Source organism: Oncorhynchus gorbuscha, linkage group LG06, assembly GCF_021184085.1.
Source record: "Oncorhynchus gorbuscha isolate QuinsamMale2020 ecotype Even-year linkage group LG06, OgorEven_v1.0, whole genome shotgun sequence".
NCBI lineage: Eukaryota > Metazoa > Chordata > Actinopteri > Salmoniformes > Salmonidae > Oncorhynchus > Oncorhynchus gorbuscha.
This window is the reverse complement of record NC_060178.1, coordinates 48,775,894-48,800,893: the sequence shown is the minus strand read 5'-3', so window position 1 is coordinate 48,800,893 and position 25,000 is coordinate 48,775,894. Positions and strand designations below refer to the sequence as shown.

At 43.8% G+C, this 25,000-nt stretch overlaps 1 protein-coding gene across 3 annotated transcripts; it reads left to right on the top strand.

The window, feature by feature from the left end:
• Positions 1-1,674: 1,674 nt before the first annotated feature.
• LOC124038046 (G-protein-signaling modulator 2-like) lies at positions 1,675-23,176 on the top strand. 3 transcript variants are annotated; one of them, XM_046353433.1, is made up of 14 exons: positions 1,675-1,862; positions 13,552-13,773; positions 14,637-14,772; positions 17,538-17,677; positions 17,871-17,994; positions 18,160-18,275; positions 18,532-18,687; positions 18,902-19,010; positions 19,308-19,479; positions 19,890-19,966; positions 20,912-21,109; positions 21,364-21,526; positions 21,812-22,050; positions 22,280-23,176. In XM_046353433.1, the coding sequence occupies exons 1-14, from the start codon at positions 1,834-1,836 to the stop codon at positions 22,457-22,459; spliced, it is 2,061 nt and encodes a 686-aa protein (XP_046209389.1). In that variant the 5' UTR covers positions 1,675-1,833; the 3' UTR covers positions 22,460-23,176. The 3 variants fall into 3 exon arrangements, with proteins under 3 accessions (XP_046209389.1, XP_046209388.1, XP_046209387.1); XM_046353432.1 differs by having other exon boundaries at positions 13,540-13,773; XM_046353431.1 differs by lacking the exon at positions 1,675-1,862 and adding an exon at positions 9,240-9,585.
• The last annotated feature ends 1,824 nt before the right edge of the window (positions 23,177-25,000 follow it).

The following is a 25,000-nucleotide window of genomic DNA, read 5'->3' as shown; positions in this document are numbered from 1 at the left end:
ACCTGTGTGGGTGTGTCTCTAATAGGGCTCTGGTCAAATCTACCTGTGTGGGTGTGTCTCTAATGGGGCCTTATAATAGGGCTCTGGTCAAATCTACCTGTGTGGGTGTGTCTCTAATAGGGCTCTGGTCAAATCTACCTGTGTGGGTGTGTCTCTAATAGGGCTCTGGTCAAATCTACCTGTGTGGGTGTGTCTCTAATAGGGCTCTGGTCAAATCTACCTGTGTGGGTGTGTCTCTAATAGGGCTCTGGTCAAATCTACCTGTGTGGGTGTGTCTCTAATAGGGCCTTATAATAGGGCTCTGGCCACGTTGGAAAGCCTGTGAGAAATGCTTAGAGATGTAATTTGGATGAAATAAGACGTCGAAGAGCTGAGCTAATGTTGTGCATATGATGTAAGCCATGTCTGCTACTTGCTAAACTCTCACCCTGCTCTTACTGTTTATATTTTCTCACCTGTATAATGATTATCAACAGTGTTTTTAACAGATTGTTTATCTTGTTGTGTTGAACAACTGATAAACAACTGGATGTCGTTCAATGGTTCCTTATTCTTTGGAGGTGATTCCTCACTTTGTTAAAATTCTGCTATGAAAAACAACCAGACTTTAGTGCTAAAGCCATTTACTGAAACACTCATATTGATCACGGTTTTTTATAGAACATGTATGGTTCATCACCACACAATATACAAAAAATTATTTTTTGAGGGGAGGTGTCAAACATCTCTTATCTGAAAAATGAAGGAAATACATTTATCAGAAAGCCTCATCAGAACAACAGTAATGTGATCTTTGCAACACTTACACCAAAAGCCAGTCCTCTCCAGTGGGCTACTACAGACAGGAAGCAGAGGCAAAGATTTCAATGGAGAAGACTATAAGAGCAGCAGGGTTTTTGACTGGTATCCGGCAGAGCTGGGACATGGGTATCGGGTGGACGAAGTGTCCTCATAACAGAGGGAGACAATGGGATCCTCTCTGAGAATACGAGGCTTCTGTAATGTAATATATTGAATCTGACACCTGTTAAATGTAAATGTTTTGCCAGGCTCCCTGAAGAATACAGAATCACAGCCATGTTTTACATTGTGTCAATTGATTGTTGGTGGTGAGTCATCGCATTGGAGTGTGTAGGCTACATATATTACTAGTGCCCCATAATGACCCCGTATTAGCAACCTGAATTGAATTGACTGAATTTTTCAGACACATTTTTGGGGATAAGTGAACCGCAGAACATATATAACATTAAATATATGAACAAAATATCTCCACGTCTTTGGTTTCCAGATCAGTGTGTAAGAGGAAGCTGCCGTAGAGTATTGAGACTGATCCATCCCTGGTCTGAGAGACAGAGCAGATTAGGCTCACAAATCAGTTTTTGAACACAGTATATAAATAGACAACAGGAGATGGAACAACATTGATACTACTGCCTCTTGTGAATCAGATTGCATTTCTCATTCAAATATCAGACTCGTTTATAGACCAAGTCCATTGACAGTAGTAGTCTAATGCTGCCCTTGTTTCCAAATTGACCTTGAAAACAGTAACAGAAAAGTAAAAATTACAATGTATCTCGACTATAGGTATGTCGAAATGTAATTGGTCAAGGATCAGTGTTACTATAAGGCGTGGTTTGCTTCAAGTTGTGTTCAGCGCCATTGGCCAATTTGGTATCTTGTGGGGGGGCGGGCACTGGCGAAAGTAGTGAGGCAAACATTTTTCACTTCAATGAAACGGTCTATTTGCTAAAAATTGACATTACCGCGAAATTGATAATATGTATAGGATATGCTGTTAGGTTTCTGAAGTCTAAGCCACATTGAATAATGGGCGAATCCGAATACACAATTATAAGGTAAGTTTGTTGAGGCTACTAATGCGAACGTGCCAGATGACTCCACGCATGAAAACAGTTTCTTATTAACTTTGGGGTTCATATGGAAATGTGCATGGAATTGAAGTCTAAATGCATGAATATGTACGCTACACTAAATATGTTTTATTGTACTGTGCTTGAGAAGCCTCTTTGCGTGCTTTGTACTGATCTGGTATACACTAACAGCGAAAAATGGCATACTACCAAGTGGACCAACCAACCAAATACAAACAAGGGTGTAAAATGCTTGATTGGTTCTAAGATTATGATCTGGGTAAAACAGTTTTTATATAAGGTAGGTCATATATTTCGAAATCAACTGGTATATTTCATTAGGTTTAATTACCGTCTGAATAGGACAGGATATTGGGCAATGGGTGGTGTGTCAGATCTGACTTTGTACCAGTTCCTGACTCCAGCATGGTGGGCATGTTCATGATGTTTTCATGTAATTTTTTTTGCCTTTATTTAACTAGGCAAGTCAGTTAAGAACAAATTCGTATTTACAATGATGATCTACACCAACCAAACCCGGGCAAATTGTGTGCCGCCCTATTGGACTCCCAATCATGGCCGGTTGTGATACAGCCTGGATTCGAACCAGGTTGTCTGTAGTGATGCTTCTAGCACTGAGATGCAGTCCCTTAGACCACTGCACCGCTCAGAAGCCCATTCATAGCCACACGGTGCAACCCAAATCCACAGTACAGCAAATTTCCCATCAGGTCCTGATGACTCGTTTGCTTATCTACATTGTTTCGTGCTTCTTTCCATCTACCTAGAAAATCAAATAACTTGCCCTGGCCCACCAGCCTGTCTTTCATCAGTCTTGAAAGTAGATAAACGAAGCTAAAACCAGGGTTGAGAATGAGAAGCCAAACGTCCAAGCTGAAATGCAGGCAACCCTAATACAAAGTCTTCTAATGAATGGTTGCCTTTTACACGCTACTGGGCCTGCAGTCTCACTCCCTTGTCCCCTTGTTGTGATTACGTTGAACCCTCTACAGCAGGGATTGGCAATTTTGATGGGGCTGGATGCCACAACAAACCAGAACTCCTCGTGAGGGGCCGTAGTGACTCGCCGGTCGGCATCCTCTCATTCAGTGACTGGTAAATCAATGTGGGCCTCCCTGTCCATAATTCGAACTTGATTATTACAAATTCAGACAGCTGGCTCGGCTTTACAAGCCCTATCATAAGGCCCCATTTGAGACACACCCACACAGGTAGATTTGATTTTTAAAAAAAGGTAATAACTGTACTTTAGGGTAGGGCACAACAATTACAAACGAGCTGTTTTGCCTATAGGTGAAGCTGGCTTGATATTTGAAACTCTCTGACCTTGACTTTTGGCGTACACAGTTCTGTTCAAGCCCCCAACCCTTTACACGCTGAATGTGTGTATTTCTTCGTTGAATGTCTTGCCCGACCACTCTAGTCTGGTCCAAAAAAACTCTACGTGTTGTGGAGTTTAACTGATAGACTGCTCAGCTGCTTCTGCTCTGTCCAGCTGCTTCTGCTCTGTCCAGCTGCTTCTGCTCTGTCCAGCTGCTTCTGCTCTGTCCAGCTGCTTCTGCTCTGTCCAGCTGCGTCTGCTCTGTCCAGCTGCGTCTGCTCTGTCCAGCTGCGTCTGCTTGCTGCTACTGTACCTGTGTCGGTGTTGCAATTGTGCTGCACATGGAGAATAAGGCCTTTTTTTTCTCACCCAGAATCTCCAGTTTCCCTCTAATGACACAGTGGGGGAGAGAGGGTAATCGAGAGATGGGGAGGGGGGTTACTTGTGAGGTCTTTGCTGTTGTTTTTCCCCCTGTGCAACGTTTGTGTGGTGTATTTTATTCCCCACTGTCTCGTTTACCCTTTGGCACTCTCACAACAGTGGCTGCCTGACTTCCTTTTGAAATGCTTTTGCATCTGGTTTAGATTTTATTTGAGCTGCTACATTTGATTTCTTCCAAAGTGTATGGTTGGCCGTGATTCCTCCACCATGCTCTCCAGCTCTCTTTTTTTTCTCCGCCTGGTTTTTAATTCGGATCATGTAACTATGCCACCCTTTTGGAATGTAATTTGATGTATTGGTTAGTTCAATCTGTGTTCCCTGTGGTGACAGTGACCGGAGGTAGGCGATTCTCTCCTTCAGTCTCAGTACACCGACATCCCCAGTTGGAGGCCAGTGATGCGGAGTTGAAGTAGCCTTAACAGGCCCGAGGTTGTAAGCGGTCAATATTTAATAGTAGAATGAAACAATACTGAGAACCGTCAAGTGAATGCGTTGCTTTGTAATGTCTTTATAGTTTGGCTTCGGTTCTCCACAGTGCAGACTGTGAATGTTCTGCTCTCCATTTTGTAGCGTGTCAAAGCCTGTCCAACTGTCATTGCGCAGACCGGTTTGCCTGGAAATGGAGCAAACCGGTCTAGTGTAGATTACATAGCAACGTCTCTCTTGCTTGTAAAAAAAAAAATAACCCGCCCCATTTTACTGGGAGTAAAGATCCTGGTCAATAGACAAATAATCTGTCATTGCCATGTGCATGACTGAAACCTTAATTCAATATAACTTAGACCGGAGGTGTGACCTTACCACTGTTTTGATGCCACCTGTCCTTGTGAAAGCTAATAGGTAAACATAGTGGTTCACCGTAGCATACACCCAAGCCGAGGGCACCTTGGGCCAGGACCGTCATTACGGTCGTTCCATGTCACTTCACCAAGCCATGACAGCCACCAACCTCAGATTGTTCAGAAATTATTTCTGTATTTAGAAACGGATAAGATTCACATTCCTGTAACATTATTTTGTCAATATAATATGCTATCTTAAAAATTCAGCTAATTGATTGCACCCAAATTGGCCATTTTTTAATTGATAGGATTCATATAACTTTTTAATAAATACAGTACCAAAATCTGTTTTGGACCAACATTTGTTTTTAGACAGTGAGTTAGAGATATTCCTTACAGACATGGAGCTGATACTATATACTTGTTGTTGAGGTGGGATTGGCGTTGGGAATGGAGGGTCTCTGGGTGGCTTTGAACCATTTCATTGGATTCCTCATGTCTAAGATGGTTAGAAACATGTTTGGTACAAATCAGATGTTCGGGACTATATTTATTGAATATTATATTAATCCTTTAAATTAATGGCCGATTTGTATTTATTTTTTGGGATTTTATATATTGTAACAATGTTGCAGGAATTATAATATTATCTGTTTCTAACAGCAACAATTTCAGAACAATCAGCGACGGTGGGTGTCAATCCAATTGTGTTTATTTTTGTGCTTTTTGAGGTGGAACAACCCATTTTTAACGAGTTAATGCACTAAATGCAGACGAGTGGATTTCTTCAGATTGGCCTTATTTACCCAACTGGAGGATAAGTAGTGGGCCACCACAGTGCCTTGTGGGAAATTGAGTTCTTACCCTGTTCCTGTTGTGCAGCAGATACTATCTCTATCATGGACATTTGACTTTGTTATATCTGTCACTTGAACCTTTCTCCAAAGTTCATATCAGGGTTGACTGAAACTCGTGTAGGGGTTCCCTGAATCATTCCAAAATCATGGGCATTATGGGCATTAATATGGAATTGGTCCCCCTTTGCTGCTATAACAGCCTCCACTTATCTGGGAAGGCTTTTTCACTAGATGTTGAAACATTGCTTCGGGGACTTGCTTCCATTCAGCCACAAGGGAATTCGTGAGGCCCAACACTGATGTTGGGCAATTTGGCCTGGCTGGCAGTCTGCATTCCAATTCATCCCAAAGGTGTTCGATAGGGTTGAGGTCAGGGCTCTGTGCAGGCCGTCAAGTTCTTCCACACCGGTCTCGCAAACACCATTTCTGTATGGATCTCGCTTTGTGCATGTGGGCCATTGTCATGCTGGAACTGGAAAGGCCCTTTCCCAAACTGTTGCCACAAAATTGGAAGAACAGAATCGTCTAGAATGTCATTGTATGCTGTAGCGCTACGATTTCCCTTCACTGGAACTGAGGCCCAACCCGAACCATGAAAAACGTACGCATACCATTATTCCTCCTCCACCAAGGGGGAAGAGGGAGATGGAAAGAAATGAATTGAAGGCAGACGTCTGGAAGTTGGAAGTCGCCCATTATGAAGAGCGGTGAGCCATCGTCAGGAAATGAGCTTATCAAGGTGTCAAGCACATTGAGGAACTCTCCAAGGGCACCTGGACTGTTTCGATGATGAGCAGATAGCACCACAAATGCCAGACAGAAGGCTGGTTAATAGACATGAACAACCCACTGAATGATTTTGATGAAATCAATTTCGGGGACCCGTTTCCGTATGTACAAAGAAAATGCAGCTAACATTTGTTTGCTTGAGTCATAACTTTCATCAGACTCTCTTCTGGGAAGGTCCATCCCTCCTTCACTTCACTGGGATTTTTGGCAGGGTGTCTGCTGCAGGTGCAGTTGATGAGTTTTTCTCAAGTCAGTTGTTCGACTGGAGCTAGCTAGTGTGTTCATCAAATGCCATTGAAATGGCAGCAGCGGTATGACGGCTAGCATATTCATGAGCCCGACATATGACTTCAGTACAAAATCCTCGACGACCCACTGCGCTGTCAGACTCAGCAATGCTCATGGGGCTGATATTGCTGGTCCAAATTTCAGCCGTGAAGCTAATGGCAGTAACGCTATTACTGTGTAACTCCGGTAGGGCAACATTTGAAAAATGGCGTGTGAACCGGTGATCGGCCAGTAGGCGAAGAGCCAACATCACCCACGACGACAGAGAACCGTTGATTGTCAAGGGCAATGATTTCCATGATCTTGGTGTTAATGGATTTCGCTTTTTGATTTGTCTCTGAAATAGTGTTAGTCTTTCAAATGACTGCTGGACTTGTTGACTGCTCCATCCACACAGCAGACATTATGGGCCAGGTTAGGAATGCTGTGTGCGCTACATTTTACGTGGCGTCATGTTATATAGGTATGCACGTCAGTTTAGCACATCGGCGTTAAACTAGACATCGGGTCGACGGTAGCATTTTTAGCTAATATCATCTGATTCCAATATATCGTGCATCCCTATAACACATTGTCATATTAAGATTCTAACAATGACAAAGATGTAATGGTTATAACCAGTTTGGACATAATTGAAAACAAATGGTTTTCCCCCTTGCCCCACCTGACATTAGGGCCTGCTCCACTCCTTTTTCCTAGAGTTGAAGGTGCCCTGCCCAGTTGATAATCACCCCCATAATTGCTTCGAAACTGAATCAAAACTCATTTCACAGATATAACAATAGATTAAATAAAGTACAGTAGGATGGGGGAGAATGGGTGTTGATTGTGCTTGCATACTCCCTTAAAATACCTTTTTGAGGTCCTACCGAGTGGCGCAGCAGTCTAAGGCATCTCTACAGACCCGGGTTTGATCCCGGGCTGTGTCGCAGCCGGCCGAAACCGGGAGACCGACGGGGCGGCGCATCATTGTCCCAGCATCCTCCAGGTTAGGGGATGGTTTGGCTGGCCGTGATGTCCTTGTTCCATCGAGCTCTAGCGACTCTGTCGTGTTTCGGAGGACGCCTGGCTCTCGACCTTCACCTTTCCCTGAGTCCGTACGGGAGTTGTAGCGATGGAACAAGACTGTAACTGCCACTTGGATATCATGAAATGGGGAGAAAAAAGGGGGATGTAAATAAATAAACGCATGTTTTTAAAGACCTTTGCTTGAACAATGTAGTACTGTTTTGAGACGCCATAACCGGTATACACTGTTCCACTGGATGTCACTGGATGTCATAAGGTGAATGCACCAATTTGTAAGTCGCTCTGGATAAGAGCGTCTGCTAAATGACTTAAATGTAAATGTAAATACACTCCCTCAAAATAGTAGGATTTATGAAATCTATCATTTTTACGTTTTTTACCGAGGAGATTCCAGTCGTGGAATTTGACATCCAAGATGTTTGGTACAGTGTTTCTCATTGAAAAATATTTAGCATCGGATGCTGTTTTGCATCATATGATACAAAATGCATCATACGGGGATTATTTCCTTAGTTTGAAACTAAAATATCTTTAACTTGTTTGCCGACAAGCAAAACATTTGGGAATTATGTCGACAATGGAGTAATGAAGCAAATACCAAAAGAGTTTTGGGGATGAATATTCCTCTAGACCTTAATGGAGTATGCTACACAGTGAGAGCATGTGTAATTTCCAATGGCAAGACCTAGACAAATGGATGCACATGCTGCGTTAGCTTTGCTACAAGATCTAAATGAAAACGTCTCCGATGATCCAGAAATGGATCGTGACATTTCTGATTCATGCTGAACGGCTTTCCATACCTGGGAAAGGATCTATATCAGGCAGCAGGTGAGTGAGTGTTGGATAATGTTTCGGATCAGATGGCTGTACTTGGTGAAAGGAGGAACTTGCTGCTGACCTGTTGCTGTGTTCTACAACATGCTTGACTTGGCTGCTATCAACGCACAGGTGTTGTACACGAGTCTGACGCACAGGGCTACGACACGAGTCTGACGCACAGGGCTACGACACGAGTCTGACGCACAGGGCTACGACACGAGTCTGACGCACAGGGCTACGACACGAGTCTGACGCACAGGGCTACGACACGAGTCTGACGCACAGGGCTACGACACGAGTCTGACGCACAGGGCTACGACACGAGTCTGACGCACAGGGCTACGACACGAGTCTGACGCACAGGGCTACGACACGAGTCTGACGCACAGGGCTACGACACGAGTCTGACGCACTGGTGTTGTACACGAGTCTGACGCACAGGGCTACGACACGAGTCTGACGCACAGGGCTACGACATGAGGGCCAAAGCAGCAGCGAAGAGTCCATGTGAAGAAACTGCCAGGTGGGCAGATGCACTTGAACAGACCCCATCACCATGATCAATTTTGGTGCAATCAATTAGCGTAATTTCTCAAAGATCAAATTATATTAACAAAATACATTTGCATGCATGCTAATCTTCTGTTTTAGGGACCACAACGTTTGGTCCCTAAAACAGTGCGCTGAACGATCAGCAGACGAACACTCAATCCACATTCATTGAGGTGTCATAACGAGTGGGTATGCCAGCCTCAGAGTTCACAGATATTTTGTAACAAAAAGCATTAGTCAATCCCAGAGCCACTTAGCTATCCCCTGTAATTACCTCTGAACATGCTGGCTAATGAGATGTGACACGCACCAGCAGGTGGCCAAGAGGAGGGAGGAGACGATATGCTGCCGTCGGCTAAGCCCTGCTTACTGTAGTCACTACCGCAACCCCTGAACCCATTCCTGTATGTGAAACCTACTTTTACTTCGACTGCAGCCCTGACTCGACTGTCAACAGAAGATTTGATGCTCTGGACGTCTAACTGGGAGGGGTTAGGAGTCCAGGACAGAAGGCAGTTATAGCCCGAAGTTGTGCTGTTTACTGCAGGTCAGAGAGACGGTTTTAGAGACTGTGTCGACATTGGAGAGTCTTCCTGGGGATATATATATTTATTTTTAGTTGTTGTTGCTGTATCTGGGCTAGCTAACGGTTCACCGCCGTTGGTATGTGTATGCACGCCAAAGGACAGCAACTGAGTTGTCTCTCGCCGAAGGAGCCGGTCTCGATCAAAGCCAGTGATCAAGAAGCTTGCGATGTCTGTCCTATCAAGGGTCCGGGAGTGGGTTAGGATGAAGCGAGGCAGCAGGTACTGTATGTTAGCTATAGGTGCAGCACTGAAGTCTCTGGATGACTGGCCCATATGTCAGGCCCCAAAGACAGATTAGCTTTGCATGGGTGTCGGGCATTATATTCTAATCAAACTCATCACAGTAATGATTTGTCTTGGACATTGGTTGTGGTTGTTTTCCTATCAGCTAATGTTCATTGACGTTTGAATCGGATGCTGGAAAATGCTTGATTGGTAGTGCGGAGAGCAGGGGTTTACTGTATTGTAGGTGTTGGATTGAGTTGACAATGTTTTTGCCACTTCAGGCTGTGTGCCTACAGCATGTGTTATATGCTGTGCTGTATGGAGGTGGGGAGTCGTGCTAATTATGGTTAACTATTAATAAGAATCCTATAGTTTACTCTTCCCTCCGCAGTATACTCTCCGGGTAGGTACTGTAACCTCATCCTCAGGCTAACCCAGGAAGAGTCTGGTGAAAGGCACTACTCTTCTGGTGAGACCATTATTTTTTTAGAAATGCCTGTTGTTGTTTTGCTGCCTCTATGGTGGCATCAGTGGAAGCCTGAAGCTGTACTTTTAAAGAGGGCAACAGAACTTCCCTGAGGAGTAACCAACCACAGCTGTTTTTAAGCTGGTGGTGGCAGGGTGTGGACTGTGTACTTCTACAGTATAGATGCAGATCCTGACCACATGCACGGATGGGTGTGCTGTGGAGCCGAACTGTCTTCGTGGAATGATGTCCGGTATACCAACATGACAAATGTATTTCAGCAGTCCATGTCATTGGTCTGGTGTGCCCGTCTGTGCTATCATGCAAACTATCGTCATGCCATGTTTGGCATGAGCACAAACAGATATGGGACCAGGCTTGGTCTGGTATGCTCTGATTGGGACATCACTTTGACCGTAACTGTTATGTTTGCTATTTGAGATCTTGTGTGTTTGTTCTGGTCGTTGTCGGCCTTTAACACTGGAACCGCCATAGGCCAACAGCCACTGATGTTTGGTTTTTCTAGCTATGACCTGCTTCTTCCCTGACTTTTCCTAAATCTTTGTATTTTACACTACTCATTTGTCTGAATTTTAAAATCCTGAACAGAAAAGTATTTGGGTCTTTTTCCCCACACTTATTCCTAACATAATCCGCCAAGACTATGTGCTGTGGGACGTTGGTGCCCAGCTACGCGCTAATGTCGCTCTCTCCTCACTGAATGAATCGCAAATGGATGAAGGGGTGATAATTGTGCATCTTTACTTGACAGTTGAATTTAAGTTAGGCCTAACTGAATGAGGTTGATTTTTCATTTAGAACAACAATAATAGAATGTTGAGTTCGTTATGCCTTTTATCAACACCAAATAATTTGACCTTTGGGGTTGATAACATTCTCTTTTACATGTTACTTTGTAAAAATAAGCTGTTATTAGACTTTTATTTACTATAACTCTATTACTGAGCGACTGTATTGTAGGAGAAATGATAACATACTACATGTTGGAGTAGGCCATTAGAATAATGAAAAACATATCCTTGACTCTGTCCAGTGAAACAATGGATGCCAGCCCACTGAATGAATGACAAATGCATGGAATAGGTTATAATTGTGCAAGTTGCTAAACATCACATTTTAACGTAGGCTGAATGAGGAGTTTGAAGATGTTGATTTATTTTTAGAACAACAATGGTGTAATGAGGAGTGTGTGCCTCTTTATCAGCTTTGGCGCTCATGTTAATTTGACAGCACGCCTTGAGGGTTGATACCATTTCTCACATGTTTTAGCTGTTATAGGACTATGTTTACTTTAACTCTGTTACTAATCTAATTTATTGGAAGGGAAACCGGAACAGGCTGTGTGTTGCTTTAGGCCTTCAGAATGACGCAAACCATATCCTTGACTCTATCCAACTTGACGAGTGGAAAACCAAAGATGCCATTGGCCTGCAACTCATTTTGTACATGATGAGTTAGCCTGTAGACTAGATTCAATTGACAAGCTGATGAGCATACTCTGCAGTTTCGTCAAATACAGTGCGTTTGTTATTTTGTTATTTTTTACTTTAGTTTATTTGGTAAATATTTTCTTAACTCTTCTTCACCTGCACTGTTGGTAAATGTGAACCTGCACTGTTTACATTAAGGTCTACACTTGTTGTATTCGGCGCATGTGATAAATTAAGTTTGATTAGGAAGTATTCAAACCCCTTGACTTTTTCCACATTTTATGTTACAGCCTTATTCTAAAACGTATTCAATAGTTTTTTTCCCCCCATCATCAATTTACACACAATACCCCATAATGACAAAGTGAAAACTTTTTTTTTTGTGCTAATTTATAAAAATTAAATAATGATACCTTATGTAAATAACTATTCAGACCCTTTGCTGTGAGACTCGCGATTGAGCTCAGGTGCATCCAGTTTCCATTGATCATCCTTCATGTTTCTACAAATTGATTGGAGTCCACCTGTGGTAAATTCAACTTGATTGGACATGATTTGGAAAGGTACACTCCTGTCTAAATAAGCTCCTACAGTGTCAGAGCAAAAAATAAAGCAATGAGGTTGAAGGAATTGTCCGTAGAGCTCCGAGACAGGAATGTGTTGAGACGCAGATCTGGGGAAGGGTACTTAACAATTTCTGCAGCATTGAAGGTCCCCAAGAACAACACACTCATTCTTAAATGGAAGAAATTTTGAACCACCAAGACTCTTCCTGGAGCTGACCAAACTGAGAAATCGGGTGTGAAGGGCCTTGGCCAATAACCTGTTGGTCACTCTGATAGAGCTCCAGAGTTTCTCTGTGGAGATGGGAGAACCTTCCAGAAGGACAATCATCTCTGCAGAACTCCACCAATCAGGCCCTTTATGGTAGTGGCCAGATGGAATCCACTCCTCAGTAAAAGGCACAACTGCCCTCTTGGAGTTTGCCAAAATGCACTTAAAGACTCTGACCATGGTCTGATGATACGAAGATTGAACTCTTTGGCCTAAATGCCAAGTGTCACTTCTGGAGGAATCCTGGCACAATCCCGACGGTGAATTATGGAGGTGGCGACATCATGCTGTGGGGATGTTTTTCAGCGGCAGGGACTGGGAGACTAGTCAGGCTCAAGGCAAAGATGAGTGGAGAAAAGTACAGAGATCCTAGATGAAAATCTGCTCCAGAGCGCTCAGGACCTCAGACTGGGGTGAATGTTCACCTTCCAACAGGACAACCACCCTAAGGACACAGCCAAGACAACGCAGGAGTGACTTTGGGACAAGTCTCTAAATGTCCTTGAGTGGCCCAGCCACAGCCTGGACTTGAACTCGATCGAACTTCTCTGGAAAGACCTGAAAATAGCTGTGCAGCTAAACTCCCCATCCAACCTGACAGAGCTTCAGAGGATCTGTAGAGAAGAATGGGAGAAACTCTTCAAATACAGTTGTGCCAAGCTTGTAGCAACAGACTCAAGGCTGTAATCGCTGCCAAAGGTGCTTCGGACAAGCACTGATTAAAGGGTCTGAATACTTATGTAAATGTAATGTTACTGTTTTTTGCTTTGTCATTATGGGGAATTTTGTGTAGATTGGGGGGGGGGGTCTGTCAAGTGGTGGGAATACTTTCCGACTGCATTGCATGCTAAAGGGAATGTTTTCTAGTGGGTACTTGTATGCTAAACGGGACGCCCGGGCAATGTTTTCTAGCGGGTACTTGTATGCTGAAAGGGCATGCGGTTCTAGTGTTAATACTGTTTTACCCAGGCTACCACAATGTCCAGGTGCAATAAAAATTCCTTTCATAAAGATGTTGGGTACGGTTAAATTTCACGTGCCTATAGGCAGAACTTCTGCCTATAGGCACGTGGTTAAGAGGTTAAGAGTTTCTAGCTGTTAAATCTGCTATAGTAGTCTTAGAATGATCTATTATGTGTAATATATGGTCTACTTTTAACCAGATGGGTTATAGGCTAGATTTATGTTATGTTAAAGTTTTCCTTCTAGGATGGAGATGTCCTGTCTGGAGCTGGCCCTGAAGGGGGAGAGGCAGTGTAAGGTGGGGGATTACCATGCTGGGGTCTCCTTCTTTGAGTCGGCCATCCAGGTGGGCACAGACGACCTCCAGATCCTCAGCGCCATCTACAGCCAGCTGGGCAACGCCTACTTTCACCTGCAGGAGTACAGCAAGGCTCTGGAATACCACTGCCATGACCTCACCCTCACCAGGTACACACACTTAGCACGACCTCTCACTGACCAGGTACGCAGCACCGCCATGACATCGGCCGGAACACCGCTACAATCGCACTCTGACCTAACCTAATGTAGCAGGCGTAAAATAAACACGTGAAACTAAATGCCATACATTCTGGTCTTGACGAGAAGGGGGGACGGGGGCACTTTTGGGAGGTTCTCTTCTACACTGCTCAACCAATCCGGTAAATGTGGAGGAGGAGTTAAGATGGAGTTGTTGGACTCTACAGAGGCTACTTGGGTGCACACTATTGCCATGACCTCTCTGACCAGGAGCACACTACCACCATGACCTTAGGTCCCTAAGGTTCACCTTGAGCTGCTGTCTTTGGCCAAGTGAAGACGTCGTTAGAGTAATGTGAGACTCTGCTGCCTTTATAAAACTGGGAGGTTTTGTTTCAGTCTTAAATTTACATTCAAGTCATTTAGCAGACGTTCTTATCCAGAGTGACTTACAGTAGTGAGTGAATACATGTGTTCATACTGGTCCCCCTTGGGAATCAAACCCACAACCCTAGCGTTGCAAGTGCCATTCTCTACGAACTGAGCCACGCGGGACCATGTGAACTGTGGCGGTCTAGAGAAATGGGAGCTGGGGGACTGGCGACGTGACCAAGTGATTAGTTTGTTGGTTTGGTCAGGAAGTAAGCAAAGCACCCAGGTATCCCATGGGGATGAAACATTTACCACCTCAAATGGGAGCCTTACTCGAGTAGGGAGACAAATGCTGATTTGTGAAGCAAATTATAATTTCTCTTTTCTCGGTCAAGGATGTCTCATGGTACAGTATATCATTGACGTGTCTCACTCTGTGTCTGGGTGTGATTTCTCTCCAGAACCATTGGGGATGAACTTGGAGAAGCAAAAGCCAGTGGTAACCTTGGAAACACCCTGAAGGTTCTGGGACGGTTTGATGAAGCAGTGGTCTGTTGCCAAAGACACTATGACATTACCAGAGGGATGTACGATAAGGTGAGACATTCAAACATAATAATTAAATCACAAGTGTTAGGTTCTAAACAGAGTTAACTCAAATGGAATACTAGGAAAAGCTCAAAGTTTATTCACCCACTAGGTCAAACGGCTGCTAAGACAAATACCTGTTTACACAAGGATATATACAGTATTTATACACTCTTACTAGGTGGGGTGTCAACTCCTTCCATCGAGACAGCCAATACATCTGTTGCTAGTCAGGAACTTAATTGGTTCCTCTCGCTGGTGTAGTCATGGCCCCTCCTCCTGCTAGAACCTTCGTGTGCATGTACGTGTATGTGTGTGTAACAGGACTGTTCCTTGTCACTTCACCTGACCTGACGCCGAAATCCTCACTCCTCTCTAATCCACGGCTGTCCCACCTTATCAGTTACTGAAACCAAACTGTTGCCCTTTGCCTTACTCCTTAGGAGCCATGTGATTTGTCTCTTACCCCCTTTATCTCTCCAATTTTCATCTCATCGCTGCAACTCCCCACCGCCAAACCGCTCTATTTAACAACCGCCAGCTGCACCAATGTGTCAGAGGAAACACAATTCAACTGAACGGTCAGCCTGCAGGTGCCCGGCCTGCCACAAGGAGTCGCTAGAACGTGATAAGCCAAGTAAAGCTTCCCCAGCCAAAGCCTCCCGTAACCCAGATGACGCTGGGCCAAATGTGCGCCGCCCTATGGGACTCCTGATTACGGCCAGTTGCGGTACAGCCTGGGATCGAACCCGGGTCTGTGGTGACGGCTAGAATAAGTGATTAATAATTACAATTGAAGTCTTAAGTTTACATACACCTTAGCCAAATACATTTAACTCAGTTTTTCACAATTCCTGACATTGAATCGCAGTAAAAATTCCCTGTGCCTTAGACCGCTGCACCACTCGGGAGGCCCAACAACACCATGCTTTGACAGAATGTCAACTTTATTCACTCCCCCTTCCTCACTCAGTAACTTTCCATACACCTAGTTCTCATCCACCCTCCATTGACCTCAACATAAACCACCCTTACATGTAACGTAATCAATAAGTTCAGGTATGGTAACATGAATAAGTATATTTCAAGCTAGAATCCAACACAAGTAAATAATATTATTGTAATTAGTAGTACTCAGCAACCCTGGTCCTGGAGAGAAACATGCTGTTCTAATCTTGGTTTCAGCCCAACACACTCTTATTCAAACGTTCCATCATAACATCAAGACCTTGTTTAATGAAGATTTAGTGCTAGACTGGAACGAAAGACCACTGATTGTGGCCATAATGTATTTAGCCAAATACATTTAAACTCAGATTTTCACAATTCCTGACATTTAATTATAGTAAAAATTCCCCGTCTTAGGTCAGTTAGGATCACCACTTTATTTTAAGGATGTGAAATGTCAGAATAATAGTAGAGCGAATGATTCGCTTCATCATATTCCCAGTGGGTCAGATGTTTACATGCACTCAATTAGTATTTGTTAGCATGGTCTTTAAATTGTTTAACTTGGGTCAAACATTTTGGGTAGCCTTCCACAAGCTTCCCACAATAAGTTGGGTGAATTTCGGCTCATTCCTCCTGACAGAGCTGGTGCAACTGAGTCAGGTTTGTAGGCATCTTTGCTCGCACACGCTTTTCTGCAGTTCTGCTCACAATATTTATATAGTATTGAGATCAGGGCTTTGTGATGGCCACTCCAATACCTTGACTTTGTTGTCCTTAAGCCATTGTGCCACAACTTTGGAAGTATGCTTGGGGTCATTGTCCATTTGGAAGACCCATTTGCGACCAAGCTTTAACTTCCTGACTGATGTCTTGAGGTATTGCTTCAATATATCCACATCATTTTCCTCCGTGTTGCCATCTATTTTGTGAAGTCCATCCTGGAGCAAAGCACCCCCACAACGTGATGCTGCCTCCCCTGTGCTACACGTTTGGGATGGTGTACTTTGGCTTCCTTTGCTGCTGTTCTGGGATTGATTTGCACTTTTCGCAAAGTACTTTCATCTCTAGGAGACAGAACGCATCTCCTTCCTGAGAGTTATGACGCCTAGGTGGTCCCATGGTGTTTATACTTGCATACTATTGTTTGTACAGATGAACGTCGTACCTTCAGGCGTTTGGAAATTGCTCCCAAGGATGAACCAGACTTGTGGAGGTGTACAATTTTCTTCTGAGGTCTTGGCTGATATCTTTGATTTTCCTATGATATCTTTGATTTTCCTATGATGTCAAGCAAAGAGGCACAGAGTTTGAATGCAGGCCTTGAAATACAACAGGCACACCTCCAATTGACTCAAATGATCTCAATTAGCCTATCAGAAGCTTCTAAAGCCATGACATCATTTTCTGGAATTTTCCAAGTTGTTTAAAGGCACAGTCAACTTAGTGTATGTAAACTTCTGACCCACTGGAATTGTGATACAGTGAAATGCAAACAATTGTTGGAAAAATTACTTGTGTCATCCACAAAGTAGATGTCCTAACCGACTTGCCAAAACTATAGTTGACAAGAAATTTGTGGAGTGGTTGAAAAAACAGGTTTTAATGACTCCGACCTTATGTAAACTTCTGACTTCAACTGTATGTGTTGATGTCTAGACTAGTTTGACGCCCAACCCTCTGTGTGCTGGGCAAGTATTGACAATGTTAGTTTTGTTGGCCTGTTCCTCTCTGTGTGTGTGTGTGTGTGTGTGTGTGTGTGTGTGTGTGTGTGTGTGTGTGTGTGTGTGTGTGTGTGTGTGTGTGTGTGTGTGGTGTGTGTGTAGGTTGGGCAGGCCCGAGCGCTGTATAATTTTGGCAACGTTTACTACTCCAAGGGGAAGAGTATCTGCTGGACTGGAGCAGAGCCAGGAGAAATCCCAGAGGAGGCCAAGTTTGCTCTAGTCAAAGCCACAGAGTATTACGAGTGAGTTAATCAGTGGGTTTCTATAAAGGAGTCTGCCTATGATGTAGAGAAGAGTGTAATGGTGAATAAGACTTTTTGTGAATGTCTGTGACCTTTTTAATGCTTTATATGATGGCGTCGGCTGATAAATGACATGAATAAATGTACTTTTGGTGAATGTTACCCTTCAGACTTTTGTCTGTTTATTGTATAGATTAAACCTGTCCATTGTGAAGGACTTGGAGGATCGGGCAGCGCAGGGACGAACCTATGGTAACCTAGGTAACGCATACTATCTGCTCGGAAACTTCCAGAAAACTGTGGGGGCCCATGAACAGGTACATACCCTAAATTAGTGGCATCACAAGACTATCAGGGTTATTCTTTATATATATTTTTGTGTGAATATTGTTTTATGATATTATGTTCTCGTTACTTTATTTAGTAGAAAAGAGAACATATCACTCGGACCACTCAAATTCTTCCATTTATTCGTTTTGAAGCGTCTCCTCATCGCTAAGGAGTTTGGCGACAGGGCGGCTGAGAGGAGGGCCTACTGTAACCTAGGGAACGCCTACATCTTCCTGGGCCAGTTTGGAGTGGCAGCTGAACATTACAAGTGAGTGGACTTACTTCCTGAGACCAATTGACCATCAAAGGCCCAGGGACTTCTCAGACACTACTGCCAAGTTAGTACATGTATGTTTGGATGTGGGAAAGAATAAAAACAAAAAAAGAAGGAAAAGTGGGGGGGGATTATAAGTGAATATGTTTCTGGAAATCTCTTACCAAAGCCTCACAGTTAGGGGCAAGCAAGATTAGTTTCTGGTGACTTCTTCCTTATCATCACTTGACCTCTGCCCCCCTTCCCCCAGGAGGACTCTGCAGCTGGCTAGGCTGCTGAAGGACAAGGCTGTAGAGGCTCAGGCCTGTTACAGTCTGGGGAACACCTACACACTGCTGCGCGACTACGACAGAGCCATCGACTACCACCTCAAACACCTCATCATCGCACTGGAGCTCAAGGACAGGTACACACGCTTACAATACTTGGTTGCTTATGGTTGTCGATCGTGTATGACCATGACCATCTTTGATTATGAGTCCTCTGATCATGACCATCTTCTTTGCCTAAGACATGCGTTGTTCAAAAGGCTTATGCAAAGTGTTCACAGTAGGGAAGTGTACTTTCTGAGTTGGCAATTACTCAATCTCCCTTCTGTCTGTCCATCTGTGTTTGTTCAGAGTTGGGGAGGGAAGAGCATGCTGGAGTTTAGGAAATGCCCACACGGCCCTGGGGAATCATCAGGATGCTATTCACTTTGCTGAGAAACATCTGGAGATCTCTAAAGAGGTGCCTGGTCCATGTTTACTCCACCTCCCTATCTAATGCATGTTATCAGTACCTGTCATCTAGTCACAGATCTTTCTACGTGGAATGAACCTCGTTATTGTCTGATTAAGTCTCAACTCTAGGAATTCCGTATGAATAAAATGAACGAGGCAATCTCTTCCGGTACTGAGGGGTGAGGACAACACCTCGACTCTCTATATGGCCAGATTATTCCACAGCTGTGTTCGAGTTGTGTTCTTCTTAATGCAGTTGTGTTTTTTTTTCTCTAATACACTTCTCATCCTGTATTTGGTCCAGACTGGAGACAAAAGTAGCGAGGCAACAGCCAGGATGAACTTGTCAGACCTGAAGTTATTGCTGGTTCTGGGACAGAACCCAAGCTCAAGCCTCAACACCAACAGCAGCTCCAACTTGAACAGCAACAGCTCTGTTCGGACTGAGAACCTCAGGAAGCAGAATACCTTACCAGGTACAAGTCCTTACCGTCCTACCAGTAACAATGCTACAGTATTATTATTATGATATATATATATATATATATATATATATATATTGATTGATTTGAGTGTAAATCGATATGGTCCTGTGTGGCTCAGTTGGTAGAGCATGGCGCTTGCAACATTGATTGTGGGTTTGATTCCCACTGGGGTCACCCATGCGAAAATGTACGCACACGGGTTACTGTAAGTCGCTTTGAATAAAAGCGTCTGCTAAATGGCATATAATATTATTATAAACAACCAGTATTCCATTTGAACTCATTATGCTTGACCTTACACAAATCTGTAGTTCAAAGTTAGTCCAGGCGCAAAGTAACACATGCATATGGATACATATGGCACAAACACACCGACCGACTCCTGATTTTGTTGGTTTCAGGCGTTAAGTCAGAAGGAAGGAGTAACAGTATGGAGAACTTGGAGGTGGCAGGACTGAGTCCTGAGAAAACTGTGGAGGTGGGTACCAAAATATGTACAGTACACATGCATATTAAGATATTTACATATTCTTATGAGCAGGAATTTCCAAGTGACCCCTCTCCGTCATGTTGCTATTGAACTGATTTACACTACTGTTCAGAAGTTTGGGGTCACTTGGAAATGTCCTTTTTACGAAGAAAAAGACATATCTCAGACTGGCCAATAAAAAGAAAGGCTTAAGATGTGCACTGGGGCCTCCCACTCAGCTTTCTATTCTGGTTGGAGCCAGTTTGCACTGTTCTGTGAAGGGAGTAGTACACAGCGTTTTACCAGATCTTCATTTTCATGGCAATTTCTCGCGTAGAATAGCCTTCATTTCTCAGAACAAGAATAGACTGACGAGTTTCAGAAGACAGGTCTATGTTTCTGGCCATTTTGAGCCTGTAATTGAACCCACAAATGCTGGTGCTCCAGATACTTAACTAGTCTAAAGAAGGCCAGTTTTATTTCTTCTTTAATGAGCACGACAGTTTTCAGCTGTGCTAACATACTTGCAAAATTATTTTATAATGATCAATTAGCCTTTTAAATGATTAGCTAATACACCGTGCCATGAGAACACAGGAGTGATGGTTGCTGATAATGGGCCTCTGTACGCCTATGTAGATATTCCATAAAAAATTCAGCGGTTTCCAGCTACAATAGTAATTTACAACGTTAACAATGTCTACACTATTTCCAATCAATGTGATGTCATTTTAATGGATAAAAAAATTGCTTTTCTTTCAAAAACAAGGAAACGTCTAAGTGACCCCAAACTTTGAACGGTAGTGTATGTAAATGTTGTTTTTATTGATTGGTTATATAGCGATGGTGACGTCTCGACTAAACTGCCTACACACACCACCTATCACGCCCCTATCCTCCATGTTTCTTTCCATGTACCGGTACGCTTGTCTTCATGTACTGCCCTTACAACAGAACTGGGACGAAGGCGTGTTCAGGCCTCCTAATCCTAAATCCAGCATGGCCAAGGCCTCCTCCAAGCTGTTCTTTATCAACCGGCTCAGAGGGAAGAAACACAAGAAGCACAGCTCTCCTACCAGAGACGGAGTTCTCCAGGACACCAGGAACAAACCAACAGCCCCAGAGATGGACACACAGAAGTCAGAAGCCACGGTAGCTTCAACCGTAGAGAGAGTTCTACATAGTAGCGTAATCATATAATTGGTCTATTGCTATTATTTAAAATGCATTCCTACGGGTTCAACAGCCTACTTTGGTTTAGCTACAGTAGATGACATGGAGGCTGGGCATGTTGTGCAGTCTATTGTAGCATTCTTGTCTTATGACAACCATAAAAAGGATATCATTACTATCTGAGACTTTTCTGGTTGTTTTAGTGGGTGTTTTGTGCCCCTTTTCTTCTGTAGATTGGAGGTTCTGACACTCTGGGTGATGAAGGCTTCTTCGACCTCCTAAGTCGTTTCCAGGGCAGCAGAATGGAAGACCAAAGATGCTCCTTATTGGACGACCAGAGCAGTCTCATCGACCCATTCTCTCTCTGTACCACCCCACCCGTAGCCATGAGGAAATGTAAGTTAGTCTCACCCCCCCCCCCTCTGCATGCCATGTGTCTACCAATGTGCCTGGTTGGCACTTTGTGACCTACGCATCGTCCAATGCCTTTCCTGTACGTGCCTAACTTATCCTATTCACTGGTGGTAGAAGCTCATCTACTTGTGATGTGTCCTCCTTGAATTTTGTGTTCATAATAAAAAATATTGCTTTGGCAAAGCAGATGTAGCTTTCAGGCTAAACTGAAACTACTTCTTCCTTTCATCACCCCTTCCTCACCTCTCTGTCCTCTGCTACCTCAAGTACCTACTTCCGCGTGCGAGGCCAACCTGGAGCCCGGGCATTTCCTGGACCTGCTGGCCACCTCCCAGGGCCGTCGGCTGGACGAGCAGAGAGCCAGCGTGGGCAGCAGCTTCCCCGGTCTACGTCTCTGCAGCTCCAATCATTCCCTCAGCCCCCCCACCGCGCGCAGTCCCCTGATGACCAGTACTGACCAGCCTCAGGCTGATGACGTTTTCTTCGACATGCTAGTCAAGTGCCAGGTAATCAAGACCTAGCCTACAGTAGGCAATTTTAGGTGGTTCACTGAAAATGTCTTTACTATTCAGAAGTTAGTAAAAGCCTCATTTGCTTCCACCTTAGTAGTGATTGTAAAGATGATGAATTGTAACTCATGGACCAAATTTATTGAAAAATGCTATATTTCAGAAATTTTGACTGACACTGTTGATTTGAGATCAAAATCTGGTCTGTTCCAATGTGCCTGTGTAGAGTTCTAGACTGAATGACCAGCGGTGTACAGTCCCCACTAAGGGTTCTACTGTCCCAGACGAGGACTTCTTAAGCCTCATCCTGCGATCCCAGGTCAACAGGATGGACGAGCAGCGGGTCCCACTACCTCCCAGCTCTGACGCTGTCCCTAGCCAGCCCTGCTCAGATGGCCCAGACTGATGCCCTATATGTCTGCCTACCTGTCCTCTAACTTCAGCTCATTCCTGAACTCCTCACAGCCTGTTCCAGACTGACTATCCCACTTTTACCTGCCCAGACACGAGCTCCTGATGCAATCATCACAGGGTTTCCTCTACCACAGCTGAAAAATGTATCTACCCTGTGAATCCAAATAACCCCTGCCAGACATTCACAACACTATTCCCCTTTACACTCTGGATTCACACAGCCGGGCTCAGACAGTCAATTACATGGGTCTCCAACTCCACACAACTTTCAATGGATTAGTGGACCGTCTTCTCTGCAGGGAAACATGATCTGAGCCCCCACACTACTGTAGAATCACCAGGTTTGAGTTGGAAGAAGCGACATGAACTTGACTCCTGCTGAAATGTTTGAATTGTGTTTTTATTTCTATACAGTGTTTGAGTTGACACTTTCTATTATTGTACAGAAATGTTATTCTGCCAGAGATGTTCATTTGTTTTCTATGGTGATGAATCCTTTCAGCTGTTCTCCGTATGTGAAGAACCAGACATTGCAATGAACTTTGACACCAATTTACCAGACATGTCATAAACACCTTTTTAATGAAATGTAGACACACACACACAAGCTTATGTTGATAGAGTAAAAAAAATGTATTGTACAGGCCAGCAATGGTTTTTTTACTTCCAGTTTATGCTGACCATGGGGAAATAAATCATTTTAACACTTTGTGCTTTTACCACATTTTCTCCCAAATTTCGTGATATCCAATTGATAGTTAGTCTTGTCCCATCTCTGCAACTCCTCTACGGACTCGACAGAGGTGGATGTGGAGAGCCATGCGCCCTCCGAAACACGACCCTGCCAAGCTTGCACTGCTTCTTGACACACTGCTTTGTTAACCCGGAAGCCAGCCGCACCAATGTGTCAGAGGAAACGCTGACCAGCTGGCGACCCGACGTTAGCTTTCAGACGCCCGCTTCAAGGAAATCCCGGATGATGCTGGGCCACTTGTGCCGCCTCATGGGTCTCCCGGTCGTGTTCGGTTGTGACACAGCCTGGGATCGAACCCGGGTCTGTAGTGACGCATCAAGCTGTTTCCAGTATCCTAATCCACTCTGATTCAATGCTTGTTCATAACTAGAAGCAAAATGTCCTTTTGGAACTCCAGCTAAAAAGCTACAATCTACTGGGCTAAGGAAAAATATGTTTAGGGAAAGGCAACTTCTGGCAACATTAATCAAATGAATGGTGGAAAGTCTTTTAAATAGTGAATCGTTCAATGTTTACAGTACATTCAAATAATCATCTCACATATAAAGATGGTGCCTATCTTCATGTGGTCATAAAATTTAAAGAAGTTGATCAGGCATTTTACACTAACTATTCATAACAGTTCCTACCTCATCCCCAGGCTCCATGCTACTGCTTAGAGTTGGCTGGTAGATTTAAAATGGATCTAGAAGTCCAGGACAATAACCTAGTTTTGAATATAGTAATGTGCTGGTCATGGTTATGTACACGGTAAGGTTTCTTAATAATCTCTAACTTCAGGGGACAGATAAAGGTCTTACTATGGCTGTCTATTGATTCAGATCTGTTTTTCTCGTGAGTCGGGGGGGGGGGGGACTTTTTAGAGGTTAAGTTACTTTGGTTGATTTTGAATTAACATCAAACCCCTGTGATGTCACTCAGGTTGATCTCACTTGGGGAAGCAGCTGGTTATGGAGGAGCAGGTCCTGGAGCCCGACTCCCCTCGACCTGGTAGCATGCTGAGGTGGGCAGGTCTTTGCACTCTGACATGAACACAGGCAGGGCCGAGACTGGGATCCATTCCTGTTGCTGCAAGACAAACAACAGGAGGATTGTTCTGATGATGAATATTTTGAATAGGAAGAATTGTAAAAAGGGGGAAAAAAACTCAGGGGAAATGTAATAACAGAAGGGCATATTCAAACAGCAAATCCAAATATTAGGCTTAGAAATCAGTTGACGTTAGGGAAAGGGTAATGTATACTGGCTGTATACTGGCTGTATACACTGCCTATAATGTATACTGGCTGTATACACTGCCTATAATGTATACTGGCTGTATACACTGCCTATAATGTATACTGGCTGTATACACTGCCTATAATGTATACTGGCTGTATACTGGCTGTATACACTGCCTATAATGTATACTGGCTGTATACACTGCCTATAATGTATACTGGCTGTATACACTGCCTATAATGTATACTGGCTGTATACACTGCCTATAATGTATACTGGCTGTATACACTGCCTATAATGTATACTGGCTGTATACACTGCCTATAATGTATACTGGCTGTATACACTGTCTATAATGTATACTGGCTGTATACACTGTGTATAATGTATACTGGCTGTATACACTGTCTATAATGTATACTGGCTGTATACTGGCTGTACAGACTGCCTATAATGTATACTGGCTGTACACACTGCCTATAATGTATACTGGCTGTACACACTGCCTATAATGTATACTGGCTGTACACACTGTCTATAATGTATACTGGCTGTACA

Bases quoted from the DNA above. Each gene is read 5' to 3' on its own strand.
- LOC124038046 (XM_046353431.1), top strand. From the start codon at position 9,533: ATGTCTGTCCTATCAAGGGTCCGGGAGTGGGTTAGGATGAAGCGAGGC. The intron at 14,773-17,537 runs GTGAGACATTCA...GTGTGTGTGTAG, and splicing joins CCAGAGGGATGTACGATAAG to GTTGGGCAGGCCCGAGCGCT. The intron at 19,480-19,889 runs GTACAAGTCCTT...TGTTGGTTTCAG, and splicing joins GAAGCAGAATACCTTACCAG to GCGTTAAGTCAGAAGGAAGG.